General features: G+C 38.7%; 1 protein-coding gene across 8 annotated transcripts in view; it reads left to right on the top strand.

Moving 5' to 3' along the window:
• PATJ (PATJ crumbs cell polarity complex component) overlaps positions 1–26,931 on the top strand; it is a 358,864-nt gene that overhangs the window by 312,632 nt on the left and 19,301 nt on the right. For 7 of the 8 annotated variants that reach the window (XM_079919148.1, XM_079919151.1, XM_079919150.1 and 4 more), the window contains 8 exons: positions 78–161; positions 4,796–4,989; positions 7,517–7,664; positions 8,773–8,859; positions 12,532–12,637; positions 13,384–13,421; positions 16,513–16,635; positions 17,590–17,694. In XM_079919148.1, the coding sequence (XP_079775274.1) occupies positions 78–161; positions 4,796–4,989; positions 7,517–7,664; positions 8,773–8,859; positions 12,532–12,637; positions 13,384–13,421; positions 16,513–16,635; positions 17,590–17,694 (885 nt within the window). The remainder of the gene's footprint in view (positions 1–77; positions 162–4,795; positions 4,990–7,516; positions 7,665–8,772; positions 8,860–12,531; positions 12,638–13,383; positions 13,422–16,512; positions 16,636–17,589; positions 17,695–26,931) is intronic. The other variant, XM_079919149.1, reaches the window with a different exon arrangement.

A 26,931-nucleotide genomic window follows, 5' to 3' on the forward strand; every position in this document is an offset into this window, starting at 1 on the left:
TGCTGCCTATGGTTTGGTTGCTGGCTTAAGGAAGCATTTATGGTTGTTAAAAATTAAGAAGGATTTGTTTTTTATAGGATGCTATAGTTATACATGAAGTCTATGAAGAAGGGGCAGCAGCCCGAGATGGAAGACTTTGGGCTGGTGACCAGATATTAGAGGTATGTGATTATGAATTCTATTTTATACCAGCAAATATGGTTCCTTTAGTGACCTTGATCCACAGTTTACCTATTCACTGTCTTCTAGTCAACTATATCCTTATTATTTCTTTCCCAGTGTAACAAAACATGTACTTTATTCTTTTTTTGATGTACATCAAATAACTCATTAGAATCATGACAGATTACCAACCTAAATCTGTCTGTGAAAACTTTCTTTAATTAAAGGGGAAAGTACAACTAAAGGTTCTATAATCAAACGAAACTGTATAATATTGCAATTTGATCTTTTTGCCTCTCCACCTTACTAAATGCCCTTCTAAAAACACATATGTATAGACACACACATAAACATGCAAACCTGATATTTTAAAAGACTTCATTGCAGCTTTAAGTATTATTTTCTTATCCCTAATAAGTATATTTATGTCAAATGGAGGTCCACGCCATGGTACCTTTGTTTCCTAGCTGATGAAAACGTAGACTCTTCTTCCTTTAGGTGGTATATGGTACTTATTAAAAATTGAAATGCTTAACTTGACTCTTTTAAAAGGACTCTCATTTAAGCAAAGGTATTAAAGCCTTTTAAAAAGAGCCAAGGCAGGCAGTGTCTGAACTAGGAAACGGATGAATGGAAAGTCAATGCCAGGCATTCTGGTAGGTGGAACTAAAGAGCTTTTTCAATGGTGTGAAACCTTTAGGCAACATTTATTTCTTTCATTGGATGAATTTAATTGAATAGTTAACATTTTATGGTGGGCATGTGCATTTTTGCTTTGCAGCTTTAATGTAGCACATTATGAATGACATCATAGAATTTTATTTTTCCCTTTGGTGGTTCAAGTCTGCCTCCCAAGATGAAACCAGAGTTATAATTAAAGGTAGAAAACATAGGCAAGAAAGGGTTAAAGGAGAGGCCAGGCTGAGTGCAAATTAAATTCAGGGCAAGTTATAGGGTTTCTCTGCAGGCCTTTACTGTGCTTCATCATTGGATTAGGACATATTCCCAGCACATTCATTAAGGTGCAAGTGTGTGAGGTTAGAAAAATAAATGTAACCTCTTTGGGAATGGACTTGACTGTTTTAGCATACAACATCATTTTTTAGTGGTCAGGAGTTTTGAGGGGTTTTTTTTCCTCCCTAGATTTTCTAATTAACTGGTGCTATCATAATTGGCTTTATAGAGGAATAGATTGAGTATTCAGAAGAGTACAGATGCATACATGTCTTGATAGTTAACATAATTTGTAAGCCCACAGATTTTTCTGTAATGGACACGTGGACCTAAATCTAATATGTGCATTTCTTGTTTATGACGATGTTTGCACAGGTATAAATTCACATAAATTCACAGTATAAATCTTTAAATATGTAGTGTTTATTTTATAGCAGTTATACCTCAATAAAAGAAAAAAATTTAATTTATCTATCTGTATTGAATAGACCCTCAGCTGTAGCTGCTGTCTTCCATAAAATATATTCATGTATAAGTGAACACTCAGGACAGATAAGCATGAAGAAAGCAAATTTGTTTTAACTACAAGGAGAATTTGAAAGGTCAACTAAACCATTTCCTGGCATCTGGCCGAATTGTATTACCCAGTGTGGATGGATGGTCTACACTACACTTCTCATTAAAGATAGCCAGACAGGCTCTTCTCTTGCCCCAGACAGGATCTTGTCCACAAAAGCATACTGTGTGTTTAGTTAAGAAATGTAGCTCTCAGGTTGGTCAAGGAACATGTTTCCCTTCTAAGCAGCTTTAGATTCCACATTTGAACTTGTTCCACTTGTGGCTGCTGTGTACAGATGCATAATGAGGCATAGTCACCCTGGGGCCTGCAGGTTGCCTCGAGAAGAAGACAGACCAGCTTTGGTGATACATTTCGGGACTGTACTTTTTCCGAACAATGGCTTTTCTGCTCATGAGAGTCTGCCTGGTGCAGGCTGGCCTTCCATGGTTTTATACTATCCTCATGTTAAATGAGGACAAGCCAGGTTTTGCTTACAAAGATATAGTCAAATAATTTTTTAGTCTGGTAAGATTTATGATTCTATGATTAACATGGACTGTCTTCTTTCTGGTTCTTTTTTAAGGTTCAGACCCTCCTCTTACCCTACACCTATTCCCGTTATCCCCTTCTATTTTTGTGCAAGTGGGAGAAGAAAGAGTAGAGGGCTAATGCCTGGTTTTCCCTGTGGGGTAAAATAATAAGAACTGCTGCCCTAGTTTGGTTATTCTTTCCTTCCAAAGCAGCACTTCACCCATTTCCCCGAATGCCTGTCCTCGCCAAGGGACATGATATACTCCCATTGACAACTGGGGCTCCCTATGGCCCTTCTCAAATAGGGAACCCTGCTATTACCACTCCTACCCCTCTACAATCAATGTTCTAGATAATGCATCTGGTGCTTATGTAAGGCACTTAAGGTAATACATCACTGCACGATATTCTAGCCACACAGCAATATTTCTCTTACAATTATTGGTACATTTAATGGTGTCTCTTGATAAGCAGAGGAGAAAATGAAAACTGTGAACTTGGAACAGATCACTTTGATCTGAGCAGACATCTTGATGCTGGCATTTAGTGTGAATTGCTTTTGTAATATTAGAGTTCATGACAGTGCTTTTAATTAAAAGCATAATTGTTAGGGCCTTTCAAAGGGTATTTTAGAGGCTTAGAGAATTCACCTTCAATCATGGAGGTAACTTTTTTTCAGTTGAGTAGCAGAAGTGGTCTTGTGTGCCATCTGTTGGAATACAGGAAAATAATCAGCTCAGGCCACATTTTCTGGAGACATTCTTTCCCCCTTGGTCTGTGGGTTTACCTCACAAACAATGAAAGCGCATTCGTGGGCCTGAAGTGCATTCGTGCGCCTAAAGTAACAGTGAATGCTGGTACTGAGAAAATACAGCCCTGACTGCAGTTACTTCAGTTCCTTTTAAAAATATCAGTTCCTAACTTCTGTCAAGCTTAACTGTATGCCAAGGCCTGTGCCGAATGTACTCCAGGGTTTATTTCATTTAATCTTCACAACACTACATGGATATTATGATTATTGTTATTATTATTATCTCCAATTTGTGGAAGACAGAGTTGAAGCTGGCCTTGAGTAATCTATGTAAGCTTTCACATAGTAAGTTAAAATCAGCACTCAAACCGAATTCCATCTATATCCAAAACCCCTGCTTAAACACTGTTATTCTGGGTGTAGTTAATCTAACTGAGTTCACAGACCCACCAAGATATACCAGAAAAGAAAGAGCAGCTTGAAAATTAGGCTTTTAAACAATTTCTTGACTCATAGCATCAGCTTTAAATAATAGCTCAAAAGTCACCTTCTCCAAGAAGGGCTCATTCTTCTCTTCTCCCTTCTCTGTAACCATTCTTTATGCATGAGTCCTGAGTCTTTGGAATGTTAGAACTGGAAGAGCCTTAGACCAGCCCCTCATTGTACAGATGAAGGAATGGAGGTCCAGAGGTAGGCTTGACCTGCCCAGGACACCCAGGGATGGACCAAAACACAGACTGAAACCAACATCTTGAGAGAACTCTGTCATCCACCTGGCCATGGCCTAGGCCCATCCTTCCCTTGGTTTGGCTCTTTTCCTAGCTGGAACCTTGAAGAAGTGACCCATGATTCCCTTCATTTGAGCCTAGGCTACTCTGCCTCTTAATTTCCCCCTTGTGTCATTGAGTTACCAACATCAATACTTGATTTTTGCTGTGTCAGGGAGCTCCAAAAACCCATTCTAAGAATAAAATGAGGCAGCATGGTATAGAAGCTAAGGGTGGAAAGATAATCTGGGTTCAAATTGTGGCTCCTCCATGTACTAGCTTTGTAACCTTGGTCAAGTCACTTAACCTCTCCATGCTTCAGTTTCCTCATCTGTAAAATGGTAATAGTATCAGACAGTTAGTGTAAGATTGAATGAGGAAATTCTAATAAAGGGCTAATACACAAGCATTTATTAAGTAAATAAATAAGTTGGCTATGATTTTGCCATTTAACAGACAAGGAAATGGAAGCTCACAGAGTTTACATGACCTGCCCAAATTCACATGATTTTCTAGAAGCGGGACCATGGTTTTACTCAGTGCTGCTTCCAGTATAGTCTGCTGTCTAATGCATGGTCACTCAGATACAGATTCAGATGAGTGGACTTCAGGGAGTCTTTGACGCTGTCAGAAATACCAGTCCCTCATTTCCTTCTGGCCTGTTCTGAAGTAGTCACGATGTTAGCAATTAAGAGTGAGGATGTCAAATTCAATCAGCAAACTGAGTCCAAGAAATGCTGACCAAATACTAATGTTTATTTCCCCTTTGACCTCAATTAAATGAGCCAAGTAGTCCCTGCTGTCTCATGTTGAGTTCACAGTAAAGTTCACAGCCACCTAAAATTGCATTATCATGCGTACTAACCCACCCTCTATGCTTATTTGGGGTGGAGGTGTGTAAGGATTACGGCCTTTGTATCTGAAGCAGCTATGACTGCTAGTGGTCACTCCCTGTGTGCTTTGGGAATGGCTGGACATTTCTGGAGGTTTTTCACTGGTTGGGTCAAGGAGCTCCCCCAGACAGAGAGGCCTCTGCTGTCAGCAGCGCATCTTGGATGCCCGTCATTCCAGGTTAATGGGATTGACCTGCGGAGTGCCAGCCACGAAGAAGCCATCACGGCCCTGAGGCAGACCCCCCAGAAGGTGCGATTGGTGGTGTATAGGGACGAGGCGTACTACAGGGATGAGGAGAACTTGGAGGTTTTCCCCGTGGATCTGCAGAAGAAGGCTGGCCGAGGCCTGGGCCTGAGCATCGTTGGGAAGCGGTAAGGAAATGCTGTGAAGGTCAGGATTGATTGACCTCCTTCCTTTGGAGTTTTAGGGGCTAAAGCCTATAAACACTGAAAGATAAAGCTTAGTATAAACTAATGATATGATTTCTAAGATTAACATTTTTATGAATACTCGAACGAGATAGGTCATGTTTCTGAGCAAGCCCAAAAATGTGTCATATAAAGATAGAACTCTAAGCCCAGTCGACCCAGACTGTTCAGACTTTTATCCCCATGGAGAGTAAGAATAGAGTTTCTAAGGTTCTTTCAACTTGGAGTCACTTAGATGTGTGGCTTGCAGGGGTTAATTAAAGCAACCGTACCCAAGAAACAGCTGATATCAAGAAAGAGATTTATATATACAATGTTGGGTTAGGAAATTGCTTTGCCATAGAGTACCATGTTAATTTCGTATTCTCTTAAACTAGTTGGGTAGTTCCTGAGACTAGCTGAGTTGACATAGTCGACAGACATAGATTCTTCATGACTACAGTTTTCTGTTAAGACAGATGTCCCCAAAATAATAGCTTGCAGCAAAAATGTAGGTAGATCCTCGTGGCTAGGCTACTCTTTTGAGATCTTTGCTGCTTACCCGTGTGATAGGAATTGCAGTAATTACTCCAGAATAATATTAACAGGTTAGAGAAGTAAGTAAGATTTTGAAACTGCAATTCTAGCTTCCACAGTTTACTGGCTTTAGATATCTAGTGTGTATTTATTCCAACAGGGCTGCAGGATTTTCATGTGACACCCCAATATAGCCTTAAATGGCACCAAACATATTCTTAGGAAGAATTGAAGTTGGTTTTACATATGTTGTGTCATGTGCCCTCACAGAGCTCTGATGACTAGCCTAGTGGTTTTTTCCAGCAGTCCAAGCTGTTACTAAGATACTAGCTACCATTTTTGAGCACTGATTTTTGCGCCACGTACTGTGCTCTCATGATCTCTTTTTTACTTCAGCACCATAAAACCGTCAATTTGGAAATGCATTATGAAACAAAGGAGCTGAGACTCATATTTCTAAGCAAACTCAGTGGACATCTGGGTACAGAGCAACTGACAGAGCCCATGTTGAAGTTTCCTTTCTTGCTGTGATGCATACACGTGCCTGGAGAGATTCCATTTAGAGTAATGGTTTTTCCTTTATTGTCTTGTAGTGGATTGATGAAATAATCTTCATACAATACCAGCATTTAGATTGAGTTTGTAAGGAACATTTACATTCCTTAGCACAAAAGGTTTCATTATAAAAGATAAGATGTAGGGACTTCCCTGGTGGTACAGTGGTTAAGAATCTGCCTGCTAATGCAGGGAACACAGGTTCTAAGCCCTGGTCCAGGAAGATCCCACATGCTGCGGCCCGTGCGCCACAACTTCTGAGCCCGCATGCCACAACTACTGAAGCCTGTGTGCCCAGAACCCGAGCTCCACAACAAGAGAAGCCACTGCAGTGAGAAGCCCATGCACCGCAACGAAGAGTAGCCCCTGCTCACCGCAACTAGAGAAAGCCCACGTGCAGCAAGGAAGACCCAAAGCGGCCAAAAATAATAAATAAATAAAATAAAAAAACAAAAACCCATCTGAGCTAGAATGAGTTCATCTTTAAAAAACAAAAAAAAGATAAGATGTATAAGCTCTCAAAATTCAAAATTCTTTGCCTAGCAGTTCCACGACTAGGAATTTATCCTAACCATATGCTTGTAGATATGTTATTCACTGCACATAGTTTGCAGTAGCTAAAGAATGGAAATAACCTACTGATATATGTCCACCAGTAGTTTACTAATAAATGAAATTAAGGAACATTCATAGAATAGTATGTAGCCATAGAAAGAAAACATTGAGGAAGCTCCAAGTGCTAATAAAGACCAGTTGCTAAGGTATTAAGTGAAAAAAGCAAAGTTAAAGAAAACAAAACTGGAGGGAAAAAAGGAGTGTATGTGCACGTATATCCATTTACAAGCGTGTGTACTATACCCACATGCATTTGCTTACGTATACACAGAATATCTCTTGGAGATACCCAAGAAATGAGTAACATTGGTTACCTCTGAGAGGGAAACTTGTGGACAGGTGAACAGAGGTGAGAGGTGAACTTCCCCCCCACCCCTTTTTAACCTCTTGAATTTTGAGACATTTATTTGTTCATCAAATAAATAAACATAATTAAAACCTTAAAGTAATGAAGGCAGGGAAAGAGAGGGAGAGTGAGAAAGAGACTAGAAATAGATCATATGATAATAATTGAGCTGATCTCTAAGGAAATAACCTGTACATTTTAATAGTACTTAATTCTACTTTTTAAAGTGTATTTCCATTTTATTTCACTAAAATTATCCTCTTGCAGAAATTATGCCCTTGGGCCAATGAAAGTGAATATTACGGGCAGCGTAAATAGGTATAAGCTATTTAAGGGGCAAGCACTCTGAGGTTTATCGTTTGGGAAGAATATCAGTAGTCTCAGATTTAATATAGAAATATTAGGTTGTGCCACTACACTGCTTTATGGTATTCACAGAAATGGAAGTGGAGTGTTTATTTCTGACATCGTGAAAGGTGGAGCTGCAGACCTTGATGGGAGATTGATTCAGGGAGACCAGATCTTATCTGTGAATGGGGAGGACATGAGAAGTGCCTCCCAGGAAACAGTGGCCACTATCCTCAAGGTGAGTCCCTAGCTGCTTTCTGTGTGGCTGGTATAACTCAAGTCCACCGGGAACGGTTCTAATCTGGCTTGTTTATAAAATGTGTTGAATTTTATGCTGATTCTAATTTTTTACTAGAGACCTAATACCTGATTATTTTAACCAATCAGGAATAGCCCTAAAAGAAAGCTATTATACTGACTAACAGGATTGAAGGGAACCCTATTTGGGGATTTAAGCTAGTTTTTCATACTTGTGAGAATTCCAAGTATCCTCAATTGTCCTCTAAATGCATTTGATGGGACAGATTCTCCTGGAGTCACAAAATGTATCCTCCTCCCTCTTGGGCTATATTAACATGAATTCATCAAATCCAGCATTTATTGCTTGAAGGAACATTAAAGATTGTTAAAGACCAAGTCCTTCATCTCACAGTGAAGTCTGAGAAAGTAGAAGGGCGTGCCCAAGATCTCAGAGCTGCACTTGAGGGGTTTTCCTGCCACCCAAACTGTCTCTCACTGAAGTTGCCGGGAGGCTAAGGCTCAAGGTTCCCTTCCAAGTGTCTTTGCCACATGGACCCTACCTCCCTTGAAAGAAACTGGTTAATAAAAATCCTTGTAAATTGCCATTCAACTATAACCAGGTGTATCTTATTCTGTTTCACAAATACTATAGCTGTAGGAGCTTTTGCAAAGATAAATGAATTTTATTTTAAAATCCTGCTTTCCTAAAATAGTCAACTATCAGTTACTACTCAACAGAGGAATTGTATTAGATTACCTCTGTGTTTGATTTTTCTGTCCTCCTTTTCACCACTTTTTCTTAATCATTTCACTGCTCGCAAATACTTTCATCAGAAGGGAAAAGGAAGAGAAAGGAGGTGAATTGAAATGTAATCCTTTTAACGTGTTTAAAGAAGTCGCAAAATCATGAGATGAATAGCATTGAGCTGATAAATTTTTGTGACGTTGTGTGATTTTTTTTGATAACTGAATTTCCTTTCTACCTGCAGCCTTCATCAGCCATTTACAGTTCTTGGCTGCAGAGAGATGAGTGGAGGCACTGCCATGAGAATTTAGAACACAAATCCTACTGTTTTTCACCTCTGTTCTTTTCTTGTCTTCCCAAGTGTGCACAGGGACTTGTGCAGCTAGAGATTGGAAGACTCCGAGCTGGTTCCTGGACCTCCTCAAGGAAGACATCACAGAACAGTCAGGTTGTTGATGGCTTCCCGTTAGACTGGCTCACCTGTCCCAATTGGGAGAAAGTTCTCCATTTCATAAATGATGGTTTGGAAACAATGTGTAATATACAGCATATTCACAACACCAAGTTCGGTGTACTTTAATGTGTTTGAAATAAAAAGTGAAAGGTGGGGTGGGAATTCATTAATCCCTAGAATTTTCTCTCCTTTATTGCCTGCAAATGTTTTCTTAGAACCCCTTTTCTCTCCCACTATTAGTTCTATATTACCTAGGCATTGCATGTACACAGCTGTGTTTATTTAAAAAAGAAAGACGTAACATCTGGTGGCAATTTGACCCTCATTAGCACAACATTGTTCTATTCATTCAATTAAATATTGCTATAAAGTTAACTTGTGAATAGCCACTCACACATGCTGAGAGCAATTAATGGTATATTCCTGGGAGAGCAAAGTGGGGGGTTGTTTCTCCTGTGGGAGGGAAGCCTTAGTGGGTGATATTTTGTGGGTTAGCAAACATCTCATGTTTATTTGCAAGGCTGAGGTAAATGCCACTTTTTTTCAATGAAGTATATTTCACTGTATTTTTTTTTTCATTGTAGTGGCTGACAAAATCAAGACAGTAGAGGATATGTTAAGTCCCATTTGGTACATAATGAAACTATAGAAACTTACATGTGACCCCCAATCCCTTTTGTGGGTTATTAGATGGGCCTTTGTCTGAGGTTAAAAGCATGACTTTTGGTCTCCTTCCTAATTTCCTTAAAGCCACTCCAAGGCCTTTGTTTAGATGGTGTTCTGATTGTATGGTTAGCACACAGGTGCTTCTGGAATTAAGTTAGCTGCCCCTTTTGCCTCATTGGTGTTAGAAAATGAGCGAAGAAAAAACAACATTGTTCAGATAGATTCACAGATTAGCTGGCTTCTTTTAGATAATCATCAGAACAATCAAACCCAATAAACATCATGTTAGGTTTGGAACTTTTTTTGGGGGGGCATTTCTGGTTTATGTAATGGGCAGCAAATATCATGTGTACTAAGAGACAGTGGTGCGTTAGGATTCTAGAGGTCAATAGTTGGTGAGGACTCTGACCAGACTTGTATCAAAAGTGGGAACTTGAGATGCAAAATAGTTGTCTTGGCTTCTTCCTTAATGGACGATTCAACTTGAGTGATTTCATTGAAGCCCTATTGTACATAGGGTTTAGAATGCAGAATGAACAATACTGGAGATGAAATTTTTTTTCCTGGAGAGTATGGGAGGGCAACACAGAAGGGGTTCAATTGGGTCTCACTCCAAAAGGAGTTTGATAGATTGAAAAGAGAGAAAAGGTATCCCAGGGCTTCCCTGGTGGCACAGTGGTTGAGAGTCCGCCTGCCGATGCAGGGGACACAGGTTCATGCCCCAGTCCGGGAAGATCCCACATGCCGTGGAGCGGCTGGGACCGTGAGCCATGGCCGCTGAGCCTGCATGTCCGGAGCCTGTGCTCCACAACGGGAGAGGCCACAACAGTGAGAGGCCTGCTTACCACAAAAAAAAAAAAAAAAAAAAAAGGTATTCCAGACAGAGGGTGTAGCATAGGCAAAGGCACAAAGGGGTTATAAGGAATTCCAGTGTTTTAAGAAAATTTTGGACTGACAGGTGAGGTGGTAGGTAGAACTGGATTTCTGTCCTTGAGGAATGTATATGTGCATCTTAGTGATGAATAAACTTTACACTCAGGTTAAATACAAAACTAACAAATTTAGAGGCTCTATTATTAAAGGTCAAAACCCCGCCATGACCATTTGTCTGTTATGTAAATGTGAGCTGTCATATTTCAGAAACCTGGAACGAAGTATCAAATACTTTTCTTTAACCTCTTTGCACAGAATTTTTATTTCAGAGGGTAGAAGTTTAATTCAATTTTAAGCAAAGCAGAAAATATATTTTATCCTTACTTTGTCCTTAAAATTATGACCTAGATGATATGAAAGTCTGTACTGATACGTAGCTAATGGGAAGAAGGCTTGTAGCAGACTGTAAAAGAAGTGTCCTCCATCTTCAAGAATTGAATATCAGCCCATGACCCAGATGGAGAAAAAGAGGAACCCATTCCCAAACATTTCCCCTCCAAACCTTTTTAAAGCAGTCAGGACTCTCTAGGGGCACGGATTTCCTTCTGAGCAATTATAAGATAGGGAGACAGATGCCTCCTTTTGAGGGTCTAGGAGAATTTTAACTCGTTGACTTGGCCTAGAGAAAGTGGGTTCATTAAGAGAGATCTTCTAGCCATGGGGCTACCAAGCCTCTTTTTAAAAAAAGTGTTTTCCTACCAACCAGGAAAGAGTATCTTTACTCTGCAGAGGAAAATGTATAATGGTAAAAACACTTGAGAAATCTTTTCCTCAGATAACTGAGGGAGTACCTCCAGGCAAAGTTCATATTTCTAAAGGCCTTGACAAACACAATGTTCTGAGATTTTGTTTAGGCAAAGGTTATAATATGCTATACTTCCTCATTTCTGAGTAGTTATCTATTATAGCACCATTGATTTAAATCATATCCTTTCAAGAAAAATATAAAAACACTCCTTTATATATATATATATATATATATATATATATATATATATATATATATCTATCTCCACTGTGAAGTGCACTGATGTCTGTAACTTACTCTGAAATGAATTTTTTTTAAAGGCCAACTGAGTGATGAATAGACATGTAACAAAAAAATAGTAAAATATTAATTGTGGAATCTAGGTGATGTGTCTACTGTATCATTCAACTTTTCTGTATATTTGAAATTTTTCATATTTAAGGAATGTTAAAATATTAAACAACTTTCAACATACTAAGGAAATGGATCAAATTATAATTTTTCAGGTAATAATTATGGTCTTAGGTTTACCTCAAAATTTTGAGGCAGTTAAAGCGTAACCGTGAGAATTCGGTAGAAAAAATTCTTTATTCATTAGTGGTGTCATTGTTTTCTGCATTGGAAAGATCCTTCACTGTGCATACGATTTTCATTGCATATGATTTTCATTGAATAGCCACTAGCCAAACATGACTATACATTATCTAAATTTATTTAAATAAACGTTAGATTTATTTTAAAATGATAGTAATGGAGGTATAGCAGATTGAGCTGAATTATTACCAACTCTAGGAAAATCTTTGAGGAAAAAAAATTTTAATATTCCTAAACTAATATATTCCCCTGATATTTACTGCTTTTTCTTACAGTTCAGGGTTCTTTCTATTTGATGAAGTTCCTATAAATCTAGATTTTATTATATTTGTTTTAGCAAAATAGATCAGTAATTTAGATAAAAAGAAAATAAATTTTGCCTGTAGCCCCAAATGACACTTAGTGGCATTAACTGATCATATGTAAACACTGTAACAGGCTAGGAAAATGTTTCTGATTTCATGTGGAGCACAAAAAGCTTAAATTACTGCACGTTTTCTACCTTGATGATTGAAACCACATATAAAAGCACATACAACGGAGAAAGCAGTGGAGCAAATGTTAAATGGGATTGTTTAGGGTGATAGAGAGGGAGTGTGAGTAATTTTTGTTTTCTTTTCTGGCCTCCACAGAATTTTCTATTACATGGTTATGGTTACTTCAGTAAGTAAAATAGTAATAATAAATATGAATTTCTAAGACTGACCACTGAGTTTGCTTTTCAGCAGAGTCAGCACAGCAGCCTTCATCCTTCCCTTGCTCCTGTTATCACCAGTTTGCAAAACCTGGTCGGCGCAAAAAGAGCTTTGGATCCTTCCCCAAAAAACTCAGGTATTACTTGAGACACACCCTCAGCAAAACAATCCTGTTACCCAATTTAAAAAACTTTTTTTAAAATTTTAATTGGAGTATAGTTGATTTACAATGTTGTGTTAGTTTCAGGTGTACAGCAAAAATATTTTTAAGTCTTTGAACGTGGCCACATAAGCCCCAAGCTTTCTGAAAGGCCTGTTCTAAAGGAAGGAAAGCCATAGAGATTCGTTTTTGGAATATGCCTTTAACTTTACACATGAAAAAGAGAAAAGCAGAAATCTAAAGTACTTCATAAAGTAAAACCATTTCCAGAGAGAAAATTTTAAAATGACAGGTCCCTCGAGGAAGGTCAGAAGTGCATATCCCATCATGGGTGGGGTGGGGAAGGCATCTTTTTAAGCCTTTCCTTGGGTAAGGTTATCATTGATTAAGGTGGAAAAATGTTCAGTGAAACAAAAATGGCTCACCCTCCAAGCCATTTAATCACCGTATTCCAGGCAGCGGCTGCTACAGGCCATCAGCTTTTGTCAGACCAAATGATTATGGCCACATCTATCTCAAACAGAGAGGACTTGTTTAAAATAGAGGACATAGCCCCTGATTGATGGTCACCAGTTTGGATTTTGAGAAAGGGTATAATGCCTGCTTGCCTCAGTATTCCCTCCTGAAAGACCTAGAAAATGATACCATTTTCATGGGACAATATTATATCCTAAATATATTGTCTCTTACTTTTAAAAAGTTAATTTATTGTTTCTTCATAGGCACAGATGTGGGACTAAGGACCATTGAGATAATCAGGGTAAGTCCGTTATTTTGCTTTTTTTCTAATTTGTGTTGCATAATCTGTACATCTTTCCCTCAATACAATATATTGGATTGTTAGTGTGTTCTTTTAAGTTACTGAAGGCAATATATGGTCTATGTAACACAAGCAGTCTTAGGAAAATATAGTAAAGCACATACATGACCACTGTGAACTTTTTGGGGCACCACATTCACTTCATTTTGTGCACTGTGTTTACGTTTTAAAAAACAAAAAATGGTATCACATTAGACATACTCTTGTAGCTTGTCTTTTTTACTTTGAAGCATGGACTTTTAGCCGTGTGAATAACTATTTTTTGACAGCAGATGGTATGATTTTTGTCAGTTACATAGTATTCCATTGTATGAATGTGCTGTAATTTTTCTTAACCAATGTCCTCTTATTAAACAATTAGCATATTTCTCAACTTTCGCCATCTTTTATAGCAGAATGTCTTTGTATTTTCTTTTTGGCTCATATCATGGGTGATTTCTTTAGGATTAATTCTTAGAAATGAATTGTTGAGTCAGAATCCACACTTGTTTAAAGGTTTTTATATATAATGCCAAATTGCCCTCCTGAGAAGATTGTGCAAAATGCATTTCATTTCATAAAGTTGTCAAATCCTGATTTTCAGACTCCTGATAATCCTGTGCGATTTTTCAGACTCCTGTGTGATATCCAGAATATTGGCAAGCAGTTTTATTTTCCTTATTCTTACCATTAAATTTGGGATTCAAGCAATAGTGAAAAAAATTATGACCTTGTTGTAATCATGGATCAACTTCAGTAAAGTGATATCCAGCTTAACTTAGTTCTCTGGACTCAATTATAGCTGTGTTTAAAGACACTGTACCATTTATTAGCTCTATGACCTTTGTCAAGTTACTTAACCTCAATTTGCTTATCTGTAGATTGGGGGTGATAACCCTTGCCTCCCAAGGTAAATCTTGTTGTGTGGATTAAATGAGGTGTAATGCATACAGTATACTTAGCATAGTACCTAGTTCATCATGAATGTCCAGCAATTCATTATTATTAACTACAGCTTTGACTAAATCTGCCTTATTTGTTCCCAGTATCTTTCCACCAGCGTGGCAACTCAAATGTTCCTCGTATGGGGAAGTTAAATGTACCAACATGTGCATAATTATGGATAAACTAAGGAAACATCACAATGGATTTGAACAAAGCCAAATTATTCCATAAATTTCTCCTCATTCCAAGATTTATAACATATCATTTTATGTTTCCTTAGTCATTTCAGCTGCTTGTTTTTACAGGCTTTTATAAAAAGGCCTGCTCCTACCCACCCTGTTCTCCCACATACGGTCCGAGCAGAAACTTCATAATGAAACGCATCTTACCATTTGCATGTAGGGTTTTACTATTGATGCATTCAGAAAATAGAAGCTAGACACAAACACTTTGGAAAACAGAATATTAAAGTTGCTGTCATTTTGTTCTTTTTCCTTTGTCCAACTTTATCGAGGTGAAATTGAAACACACTAACCTGTGTATATTTTTAAGTGGTCAGGTAAAACTGCAGAAGCCTTGCAACCCTGTAGGTCCCTTTTCTGCAACCACTCCCCTAACGTTTATGTCATTGTTGTCATATGTTTACATCTACATAAATTGAGAACCCCACCAGACAATGGTATCATCTTGGCTTTAAACTGTCCTGCATATTTGAAAAAACTTAACAAGAAATTGATCGCATTTTACTGGTTCTTTGCATGTTGAGTAACTTAGGGGTTTTTCCCAGCCCTGGTGAATGTTATTGCTGTGTAGACTCTGAAGAATGCTGGTGTTTATGTTTTAGCAGGCATCCACCCAGTTAGGCTCAGACTGAAAGTTATGTCACCTTTTGTAAGTGGTAGTTCAAAACTCAGTTCAGTTCCCGAGTGTGGGTCTGTCCCTCATATGCGTGGCTTAGACTGAACCTGAGAATTCTGTGGATGCACTCACAGAGGGACAGGATCCCCTTCTCTGACTCTCTCTACTCTAGCTTTCTTCCTTCATTCTCCAGCCATCAGGGCTCCTTTTCCTGGTTCCTCTGACCAGAAAGGTGGGAGTTAACATCAAAGTTTTAGCAGTTTGCCCCACCTTTACAGCTCCTTGACTGGGTCTTGTCTTCAGGACAAAGCTGCCAGGAAAACAATGGGGAGATACACCCTCTGCTGTCGTTTCTCCAAGTTTTTGCTCTCCACCACAATTTCTTTGAGTTTCTTTACTTTTCAGAAGTCTTAGGTAGTTGTACTTTAAATTTTGACAAGAGGTCTTCATTTTCATCAGTAGGAGAAAGATGCTATAGAGTGTGCATGCCACCGTGCTGAAACTGGAACTTGTCACTTATTCTTTTAGTGATTTTTAAAATGTTAACCCTGGGATATAAATGTGGGGGAAACCTGCACAAAGACCAGAACCTCTTCACCAGGGTTGGAGTGAACAAACGGCCTCATCTCAATCTCAGAGAACATTTTCGGTCGCATGTTACTTCTCTCTCCAAACTCTGTACTCACTACAGTGGGTGTCTTCAAAGAGCCTTTGTTCTAGCATAGTCCTGCAGCTCTTTCAGAGCCAAGTGTGTTTGTTCACACCCAGAAGAGCATGAGATGTGCAGTAATTTAATTGTAAACACCATATGAGGACATACTTGCCAAGTTCTGCATCAAAATTGGCCACTAAACTGAGCAGTAGCATAGGGTTGTTTTTCTTTGTTTTTTTTGTTTTTACTCCTCCTGTTGCCTTTTACTGAGCCCTTTCTGTGGGCCAGGACTGCACTATATCACCTCATTTAATCCTCAGATCAACACTGTGAGGTAGGTGGTTTTCTTCCCACTTTATGCGTGGGGATGGAAGCTCTAAGACGTTAAGGAACTTCTTTAGCACCCCCAGCTAATTAAGTACTCCAGCTAATTAAGAGCTGAAACACTGGTCTTTCTGACTTCAGAGGCGCTATGGTTAACTCCTGTGGTACCGTAGCCTCCTGCATCAGGAGGGATTTTATTCAACAGCTATCTGGGGACAGTCAGGTTGTGGCTCTTTGTTAAACATATAAGCCTTGTTTTCCTTTGTTTTTTAGGAGCTCAGCGATGCCCTTGGAATCAGTATTGCTGGAGGAAAAGGAAGTCCCTTAGGAGATATCCCAATATTTATTGCCATGATTCAGGCCAGCGGTGTGGCCGCACGTACACAGAAGCTTAAAGTAAACAAAGGGGATGGTGAACTGCTCTCAGCATGTGATGCGGTGGGTGGGAGAGGATGAGGCAGCCAGGGGCGCTGTGCTTAAAACTGGAATTCCAGCAGCTATCAGAGACCCACACTGAGGGCAAAATGCATTGGAGAAAGTTTATACCTGAAATTCATTATGTCCCTGAACATATAAAAATAGTATCGTTTGTGTCAAAGCTTCTCAATGATAGAAGAAATTGCAGCTCATTTGCAAAGCCTCCCATATCATTTTTAGCACCTCATTCCACCCAAAATTGATTTTCACCTGAGAGATTTGACCTTAGACTCTTCCTTCCACCAAAAGAATCAACATGGGCTTCCCTGGTGGCGCAATGGTTGAGAGTCCACCTGCCGATGCAGGGGACACGGGTTCGTGCCCCGGTCCGGGAAGATCCCACATGCCGCGGAGTGGCTGGGCCCGTGAGCCATGGCCGCTGAGCCTGCACATCCGGAGCCTGTGCTCCGCAACAGGAGAGGCCACAACAGTGAGAGACCCGCATACCGCAAAAAAAATAATAATAATAATCAACATCCTTATGAATTTTTTCCCCCATCGCTCCTTAATCTTAACTTAGGTAGAAAAAATAAAGCAAAAAACATTTGGCTTCCTCGGTAGAGCTTTATTGAACAGGTAATTTGTACACCCCACTATTACTGGCAAATGGATGTATGCAACACTACCATTACCAAGGTACACAAGGCCTTTTAATAATCAAATCTGACCCCTTTCTTGTTTCTCTGATTGGTCTGTATTTGGGGAAAGCCATAAAACTTCCTCATGCTTCTGGAACACGCATACACAGTAGAGACACAGAATCTTCACAATAGCCACAAATGGGAAATATGACTTACAAAGAATTTTAAGCATTCTTCTCAAATTTAATTTTTCTTAATGATAGTGATTTTTCTCCCACTTTTGTACCTCCAGGTTGGAGATCGGATTGTCAGCATTAATGGGCAACCTTTGGATGGGCTGTCTCACGCGGACGTGGTTAATCTGCTGAAGAACGCCTACGGGCGCATTATCCTGCAGGTATTGCGATCAATGGAACTCGCAGCTGCGAGAGGCAGATAAGTGGTGTGCAAAAAAGATTGAGCGTCACTGGCAGGAGGCATCACCGCCCAGCAGGGTGCTTGCCGATGTGAATTATGAAGGTTGAAAGCAAGAAATTATTATTTGTATTCAGAAATTCTTTAATGCCACCCATACAGGCAGTGAACATGATTATATGAAAGCATAACAAGGGGAGAAAAATTACCCTTTGCTTCACATGATAAATCAACAAGGCTTTTAGCTTCTGGTGTTCTTTTGTAAATCAAAGTTTGCAAGGAATAGAAAATGATTTCTTTTCTTATGCCCCAAAACTGTATCTGAACTGCCCAAGTGCACTCCTTTTAAAGGAAGGGAAAAGTAACTATGCTCTTTCTCCTGTAGCATAAATGATTGCCAACACTGCTAAATGCTTACCACATAGTAGTCATCAACTAAGGCAGACAATCATGTTTCAGCTGTGGTCCCCAAGAGTATTGTCCAGAGGCACAGGGAAATATACCAGGAAGTAAAAACGAGGTGTGCTGTTAATCACCCCTCCTTCGATTTCAGCACTTTGAGTATCTCTGAGATTGATATCGTGTAGTGAGTGAGAGGCAGCATACTGGCAGCAAGTTTTGTTAGTGAGTTCCCCCCAAAATGTATGTTTACAATCACCATACTTCTGCAGGGGTAGTATTAAATGGTTTATAGGTAAAAAAAATAAAACCCACCATTTCGTATCTCAGAGAGAGGGCAAGCCAGCCCCTCCAATCATTCTAGCCTTTAAATAATCAGTTCGAATTGAAAAACCATAACTTTAGGGAGGACCAATTTGTGGTGCTTAACTCTCACATCTCAAATGTCTAAGTCCAAAGTGCTGAAACAGACATTTAAGAAAAAGTCAATGGCTTTCAGTACGTGGGAAGGGAATCGTAAAGTACTGCCAGTGGTTTCAAGGGAGTTTATGTGGTAGGCAACATGTTATTCAGTGATCTGGGTCCCCAAGTTTCTGTTGAACACAAACAGGAACGCTGTGTGGACTGGCTGTAGAGTCGACTTCCTTTGTCCTCATCCTCAGGGGTTACCTCTTGTTCCACCTTCCACTGCTTCGTCATCCTCAGAACCTGCAAATCCTTGCTTTTTCTTGTTTGCAGCCCTTGCTCTTCCTTCGAGTTATGCTGACCCCTAGAGGCCGTACAAGTGCAACTCTTCAATCGCAGAGCTGTGGCCCATTAGTTATACAGAATTTTACCAGGAAGTTATCAAATGATAACTATGTCAAGAAAAAAAAAGTGTTTCCCTTAGCAGAATCTAGTATTATTAACATTTTTATATACCAATATAATTTGTTCGGCTCCACCTTCTTCACAAAGAATTGAGAAGACACAGTGTAAAAGTGTAACATTACGTAAAGTACTTTAAGTGGAAATGAACTCATGTTCTCCCATGAAGAATTAACCCTTCATTCAGCCAAATTTGCCACTATTCACATACTTTTGAAGGGATTCCTTATTTTTCCTATTTCTGCATTTTAAGAAAATGACTTTTGGTTTCAAAATGTTCTCGTGTTAATCACATTAGTTGGTGGTGTCATTTTGTAACAGGTGATGTTAAAAATGGAATCCTTTGGGATTTTGACAGTTGTGATCTACACAACTCTGGGTATGGAGCACATGTGCTCTCAAAGGCTTTAAACACAGAACTCAGGAAATTTCTTACGCCCTGCAACAGATGCCTTTCAGTTGCATAGTCGTATTCACTTTAATTAAAACAATGTGCATGGAATGGTACCAGCAATACAATTATCACAGCTGAGTTGTCAGTAGGTAATCATTTTTATTATCAGGTGAGCCAGCCCATTGTCAGAGTAGTAGAGAAGGTCAGATAGTTGTGTCTGATGATGTGGAAAAGACTTATTGTCAGTGCACATGGGAAGCGGTCAGCAAGTGCTGATGGCACAGGGAAGATTAGGTCTGGGTCAGTGGACTGGAGGGTGCAGAAGGGGAAGAGAGTCGAGGAGACAACTTCTGGAAGCTTCTCCCCATAGTTTAACTTGCTATTGCTAGGTATAGTAAGGAAGTAGATATTTCTGCCCTTAAAGTCTGATGGTTTCTTACTGTCAATTATAGATTGGTCAGTGGGGATTGATTTGGGTATAGGGGTCATTTCAAATGTTCTCAACTATATTTGCTTCTGTAGTCTGATAGTTTGCCTGGTTTAGTGCTTTTGTCTATGAACTACCACAAAACCTTTTTTGGACAAAATAAGGTAACCCAGACTCTCTTCTAGAAAATTTCATTTTTACCTCTTTCTTTGACAATATAGAAGATAAAAAGAGCACATCAGGGATTTTTGTCACTAAATGAACTTGTGGGGCTTGTTCTGGATCCAAACATTTTAGAATGTAGAATGTGGATGGAGGCAGCACTAACTAAACCAGGGAATATAGGAAGGGCATGTTGGGAGAGAACATTGTATTTTGAGGCATCCAGGTGGAGATATCCAGCAGGCAGAGGAAATGGGCTGCCAATACTCGGGGAGACTTCAGTGCTGGAAACAGGATAAATAAAGCCATCTGAGGCTTCTTGGGGTCAACATCCCCACTGCCTGGCACATTATACTTCATAGATATTGGTTGAATAAGTGAATGTAAACAGTGGAGACAAAGACAGAGGATCAAGGCTTGGAGTCAGCAGCAACTAGGGAGAACAGGAGAAGAGAGTCTGAAGTCAGGGAGATTAACTAAGGGTCTGTCTATAAAGTAGTTTGGAGGTCCTTGGGGACACCCTCCAAAACACAAAAAACCTGATGTAAGAGGGCCCCACTGCTGGTTAGGAGAGAGAGATGTGTCATGTTCAGGATAATATAGAGAAAACAGTGACTTCTCTTGTGCGCCCTCTTTAGAAAATGGAAGAGAAAAAATAAGACACAGGATTAATTCAGGAGGTCCAATATCCAACAACCAGGAGTTTAAAAAGGAAAAGCAGAAAAATAAAAAAGAAATGAAATAAATTTAACTTAAGGTCCATTAATCAGTGAGCAAAATAAATAAAAGAAGAATAATACCTGTATACTACATTCTAAAACTTTCAAAGAGAAAAGTATAAGCTACTTACAAAAGAACAAGAGATTCAAATGTCACCTGACTCTTTTTCAGCAATATATTTCTGAGAAAATTACTTTAGGATATACTCCAACAAAAGAGGAAAGTAAGAGAGAGGGAAGCAGGTGGTTCCAACACTAAGGAACATGGAAGTCCCAGGACAGCTGTGCAGCAGGCAGAGAGAACAACTTGTCCAAATCGGAGCAGGAGAAGAGGGCTCTAAGGGAAACGCCTCTGAATTAGAGGGAAAAAAGAGGAACAGATAGATTACCTTGTACATTTAACTGAATTGGAGGTTTAAGATCCAATTAAATTGGAAAGTTTGGGGCTGAATTAGTGATAAGTATATACAAATTAAACAAAATAAGATCATTATTGACCTTGAGGACAATAAACTTATACCAAAAAAAGAGAGAGAGAGAAATGTAATCCTAGTATAGTAGTTGGCTCAGTATGAATAACATTTATATAAACATAAGTCATAATAAAACTGATAGAACGAAACATCGTAATGCATGAAATATTAGTAGCATGAGAGTTTGTGATGTGTTCGTGGAGAGGAAAATATAAGAGAGTTAAATCTTTAAAGTTGAAATAAGAGTTTCAGAAATCATTAAAACTACAAAGGTTTAAGTATATCTAAAGAAACATAAGAAAGAAGTAGAAGTTAAAAACATAAAAATTAAGTGTAAGATTTTGGCAAGCTAAATTTTCATCTGTTGGAATAGGGAGTCTATTGATGTCATCAAGATGATAAATTTCAAAATAGTTTTATAAAGTGTATTATTTAGCTTACACCTCTAGAATTGAAAAGAGAAATGTTCAGTGTGTATCTAGGGAATGAGAGTGTTGAATTTTTTTTATCATGTACTGTAATACTTAATTTTTCATCATGTGAACACAAAAGGAAATATACTAGGAAAATCTAATAGAAAAGAACCAGGAGTTAAGAATACAGGTACTAGACCCTAAAGGAGAAAAGAATTTTAAGAATAGCACGCTTGAGCAGAAGCAAGAAGAACTACAATCCTGCAGCCTGTGGAACAAAAACTACATTCACAGAAAGATACACAAGATGAAAAGGCAGAGGGCTATGTACCAGGTGAAGGAACAAGATAAAACCCCAGAAAAACAACTAAATGAAGTGGAGATAGGCAACCTTCCAGAAAAAGAATTCAGAATAATGATAGTGAAGATGATCCAGGACCTCGGAAAAAGAATGGAGGCAAAGATTGAGAAGATGCAAGAAATGTTTAACAAACACCTAGAAGAATTAAAGAACAAACAAACAGAGATGAACAATACAATAACTGAAATGAAAACTACCCTAGAAGGAATCAATAGCAGAATAGCTGAGGCAGAATGGATAAGTGACCTGGAAGACAGAATGGTGGAATTCACTGCTGTGGAACAGAATAAAGAAAAAAGAATGAAAAGAAATGAAGACAGCCTAAGAGACCTCTGGGACAACATTAAATGCAACAATATTCTCATTATAGGGGTCCCAGAAGGAGAAGAAAGAGAGAAAGGACCTGAGAAAATATTTGAAGAGATTATAGTCAAAAACTTCCCTAACACAGCAAACAAAATAGCCACCCAAGTCCAGGAAGTGCAGCGAGTCCCATACAGGATAAACCCGAACAGAAACACGCCGAGACACATAGTAATCAAATTGGCAAAAATTAAAGGCAAAGAAAAATTATTGAAAGCAGCAAGGGAAAAATGACAAATAACATACAAGGGAACTCCCATAAGGTTAACAGAAACTCTACAAGCCAGAAGGGAGTGGCATGATACACTTAAAGTGATGAAAGGGAAGAACCTACAACAAAGATTACTCTACCCAGCACGGATCTTATTCAGATTCGATGGAGAAATCAAAAGCTGTACAGACAAATGAAAGCTAAGAGAATTCAGCACCACCAAACCAGCTTTACAACAAATGCTAAAGGAACTTCTCTAAATGGGAAACACAAGAGAAGAAAAGGACCTACCAAAACAAACCCAAAACAATTAAGAAAATGGTCATAGGAACATACATATTGAAAATTACCTTAAACATGAATGGATTAAATGCTCCAACCAAAAGACATAGACTGGCTGAATGGATACAAAAGCAAGACCCATATATATGCTGTCTACAAGAGACCCACTTCAGACCTAGGGACACATACAGACTGAAAGTGAGGGGATAGAAAAAGATATTCCGTGCAAATGGAAATCAAAAGAAAGCTGGAGTAGCAATACTCATAGCAGATAAAATAGACTTTAAAATAAAGAATGTTACAAGGGACAAGGAAGGACAGTACATAATGATCAAGGGATCAATCCAAGAAGAAGATGTAACAATTATAAATATAAATGCACCCAACATAGGAGCACCTCAGTATATAAGGCAACTGCTAACAGCTATAAAAAAAGAAATCGACAGTAACACAATAATAGTGGGGGACTTTAAATACCTCACTTACACCAATGGACAGATCATCCAAAATAAGAATAAATAAGGAAACAGAAACTTTAAATGACACAATAGACCAGATAGATTTAATTGATATTTATAGGACATTCCATCCAAAAAGCAGATTACACTTTCTTCTCAAGTGTGCATGGAACATTCTCCAGGATAGATCACATCTTGGGTCACAAATCAAGCCTCAGTAAATTTAAGAAAATTGAAATCACATCAAGCATCTTTTCTGACTACAATGCTATGAGATTAGAAATCAATTACAGGGAATAAATCATAAAAAACACAAACACATGGAGGCTAAACAATACATTACTAAATAACCAAGAGATCACTGAAGAAATCAAAGAGGAAATCAAAAACTACCTAGAGACAAATGACAATGAAAACACGACGATCCAAAACCTATGGGATGCAGCAAAAGCAGTTCTAAGAGGGAAGTTTATAGCTATGCAAGCCTACCTCAGGAAACAAGAAAAATCTCAAATAAACAATGTAACCTTACACCTAAAAGAAATAGAGAAAGAAGAACAAACAAAACCCAAAGTTAGCAGAAGGAAAGAAATTATAAAGATCAGAGCAGAAATAAATAGAAACAAAGAAAACAATAACAAAGATCAATAAAACTAAAAGCTGGTTCTTTGAGAAGATAAAATTGATAAACCATTAGCCAGACTCATCAAGAAAAAGAGGGAGAAGATTTAAATCAATAAAATTAGAAATGAAAAAGGAGAAGTTACAACAGATACCACAGAAATACAAAGCATCCTAAGAGACTACTACAAGCAACTCTATGCCAATAAAATGGACAACCTGGAAGAAATGGACAAATTCTTAGAAAGGTATAACCTTCCAAGACTGAACCAGGAAAATTAGAAACTATGAACAGACTGATCACAAGTAATGAAATTGAAACTGTGATTAAAAGTCTTCCAACAAACAAAAGTCCAGGACCAGATGGCTGCACAGGTGAATTCTATCAAACATTTAGAGAAGAGCTAACACTCATCTTTCTCAAACTCTTCCAAAAAATTGCAGAGGAAGGAACACTCCCAACTCATTCTATGAGGCCACCATCACCCTGATAACAAAACCAGACAAAGATACTACAAAAAAAAAAAAATATTACAGAACAATATCACTGATGAATATAGATGCAAAAATCCTCAACAAAATACAAGCAAACAGAATCCAACAATACATTAAAAGGATCATACACCATGATCAAGTGGGATTTATCCCAGGGATGCAAGGATTCTTCAATATACACAAATCAATCAATGATACACCATATTAACAAATTGAAGAAGAAAAACCATATGATCATCTTGATAGATGAAGAAAAAGTTTTTTGACAAAATTCAACACCCACTTATGGGTAAAAGCTCTCCAGAAGGTGGGCATGGAGGGAACCTACCTCAACATCATAAAGGCCATATACAACAAACCCACAGCAAACATCATTCTCAATGGTGAAAAACTGAAACAATTTCCTCTAAGATCAGGAACAAGACAAGGATGTCCACTCTCACCACTGTTATTCAACATAGTTTTGGAAGTCCTAGCCACAGCAATCAGAAAAGAAAAAGAAATAAAAGGAATACACATTGGAAAAAAAGAAGTGAAACTGTCACTGTTTGCAGATGACATACTATATACATAGAGAATCCTAAAGATGCTACCAGAAAACTATTAGAGCTAATCAATGAATTTGGTAAAGCTGCAGGATACAAAATTAATGCACAGAAATCTCTTGCATTCCTATACACTAATGATGAAAAATCTGAAAGAGAAATTAAGGAAACACTCCCATTTACCACTGCAACAAAAAGAATAAAATATCTGGGAATAAACCTACCTAGGGAGACAAAAGAGCTGTATGCAGAAAACTATAAGACACTAATGAAAGAAATTAAAGATGATACCAACAGATGGAGAGATATACCATGTTCTTGGATTGGAAGAATCAATATTGTGAAAATGACTATACTACCCAAAGCAATTTACAGATTCAATGCCATCCCTGTGAAATTACCAATGGCATCTTTTACAGAACTAGAACAAAAGATCTTAAAATTTCTATGGAGCCACAACAGACCCCGAATAGCCAAAGCAGTCTTGAGGGAAAAAAACGGAGCTGGAGGAATCAGGCTCCCTGACTTCAGACTATACTACAAAGCTACAGTAATCAAAATATGGTACTGGCACAAAAACAGAAACATAGATCAATGGAACAAGATAGAAAGCCCAGAGATAAGCACATGCACCTATGGTCAACTCATCTATGACAAAAGAGGCAAGGGTATACAGTGGAGAAAAGACAGTCTCTTCAATAAGTGGTGCTGGGAAAACTGGACAGCTACATGTAAAAGAATGAAATTAGAACACTCCCTAACACCATACACAAAAATAAACTCGAAATGGATTAAAAACCAAAATGTAAGGCCAGATGCTATTAAACTCTTAGAGGAAAACATAGGCAGAACACTCTTTGACATAAATCACAGCAAGATCTTTTTTGATCCACCTCCTAGAGTATTGGAAATAAAACCAAAAATAAACAAATGGGACCTAATGAAACTTCAAAGCTTTTGCACAGCAAAGGAAACCATAAACAAGATGAAAAGACAACCCTCAGAATGGGAGATAATATTTGCAAATGAATCAATGCAGAAAGGATTAATCTCCCAAATATATAAACAGCTCATGCAGCTCAATATTAAAAAAACAAACAACCCAATCCAAAAATGGGCAGAAGACCTAAGTAAACATTTCTCCAAAGAAGACATACAGATGGCCAAGAGGCACATGAAAAGCTGCTCAACATCACTAATTATTAGAGAAATGCAGATCAAAGCTACAATGAGGTGTCACCTCACACCAGTTAGAATGGGTATCATCAGAAAATCTACAAACAGCTAATGCTGGAGAGGGTGTGGAGAAAAGGGAACCCTCTTGCACTGTTGGTGGGAATGTAAATTGATACAGCCACTATGGAGAACAGTATGGAGGTTCCTTAAACAACTAAAAATAGAATTACTGTATGACCCAGCCATCCCACTACTGGGCATATACCCAGAGGAAACCATAATTCAAAAAGACACATGCGGGCTTCCCTGGTGGCACAGTGGTTGAGAGTCCGCCTGCCAGTGCAGGGGACATGGGTTCGTTCCCCAGTCCGGGAAGATCCCACATGCCGCGGAGCGGCTAGGCCCGTGAGCCATGGCCGCTGAGCCTGCGCATCCGGAGCCTGTGCTCTGCAATGGGAGAGGCCACAACAGTGAGAGGCCCGCGTAACCCCACCCCCCCCCAAAAAATGACACATGCACCCCAATGTTCATTGCAGCACTATTTACAATAGCCAGGTCATAGAAGCAACCTAAATGTCCATTGACAGATGAATGGATAAAGAAGATGTGATACATATATACAATGGAATATTACTCAGCCATAAAAAGGGACGAAATTGGGTCATTTGTTGAGACATGGATGGATGTAGTGACTGTCATACAGAGTGAAGTAAGTCAGAGAAAAACAAATATAGTATCTTAACACATATATGTGGGACCTAGAAAAATGGTACAGATGAACCAGTTTGCAGGGCAGAAATTGAGACACAGATGTAGAGAACAAACGTATGGACACCAAGGGGGGAAAGCGGCAG

This window comes from Stenella coeruleoalba (assembly GCF_951394435.1).
Source record: "Stenella coeruleoalba genome assembly, chromosome: 1".
Lineage (NCBI taxonomy): Eukaryota > Metazoa > Chordata > Mammalia > Artiodactyla > Delphinidae > Stenella > Stenella coeruleoalba.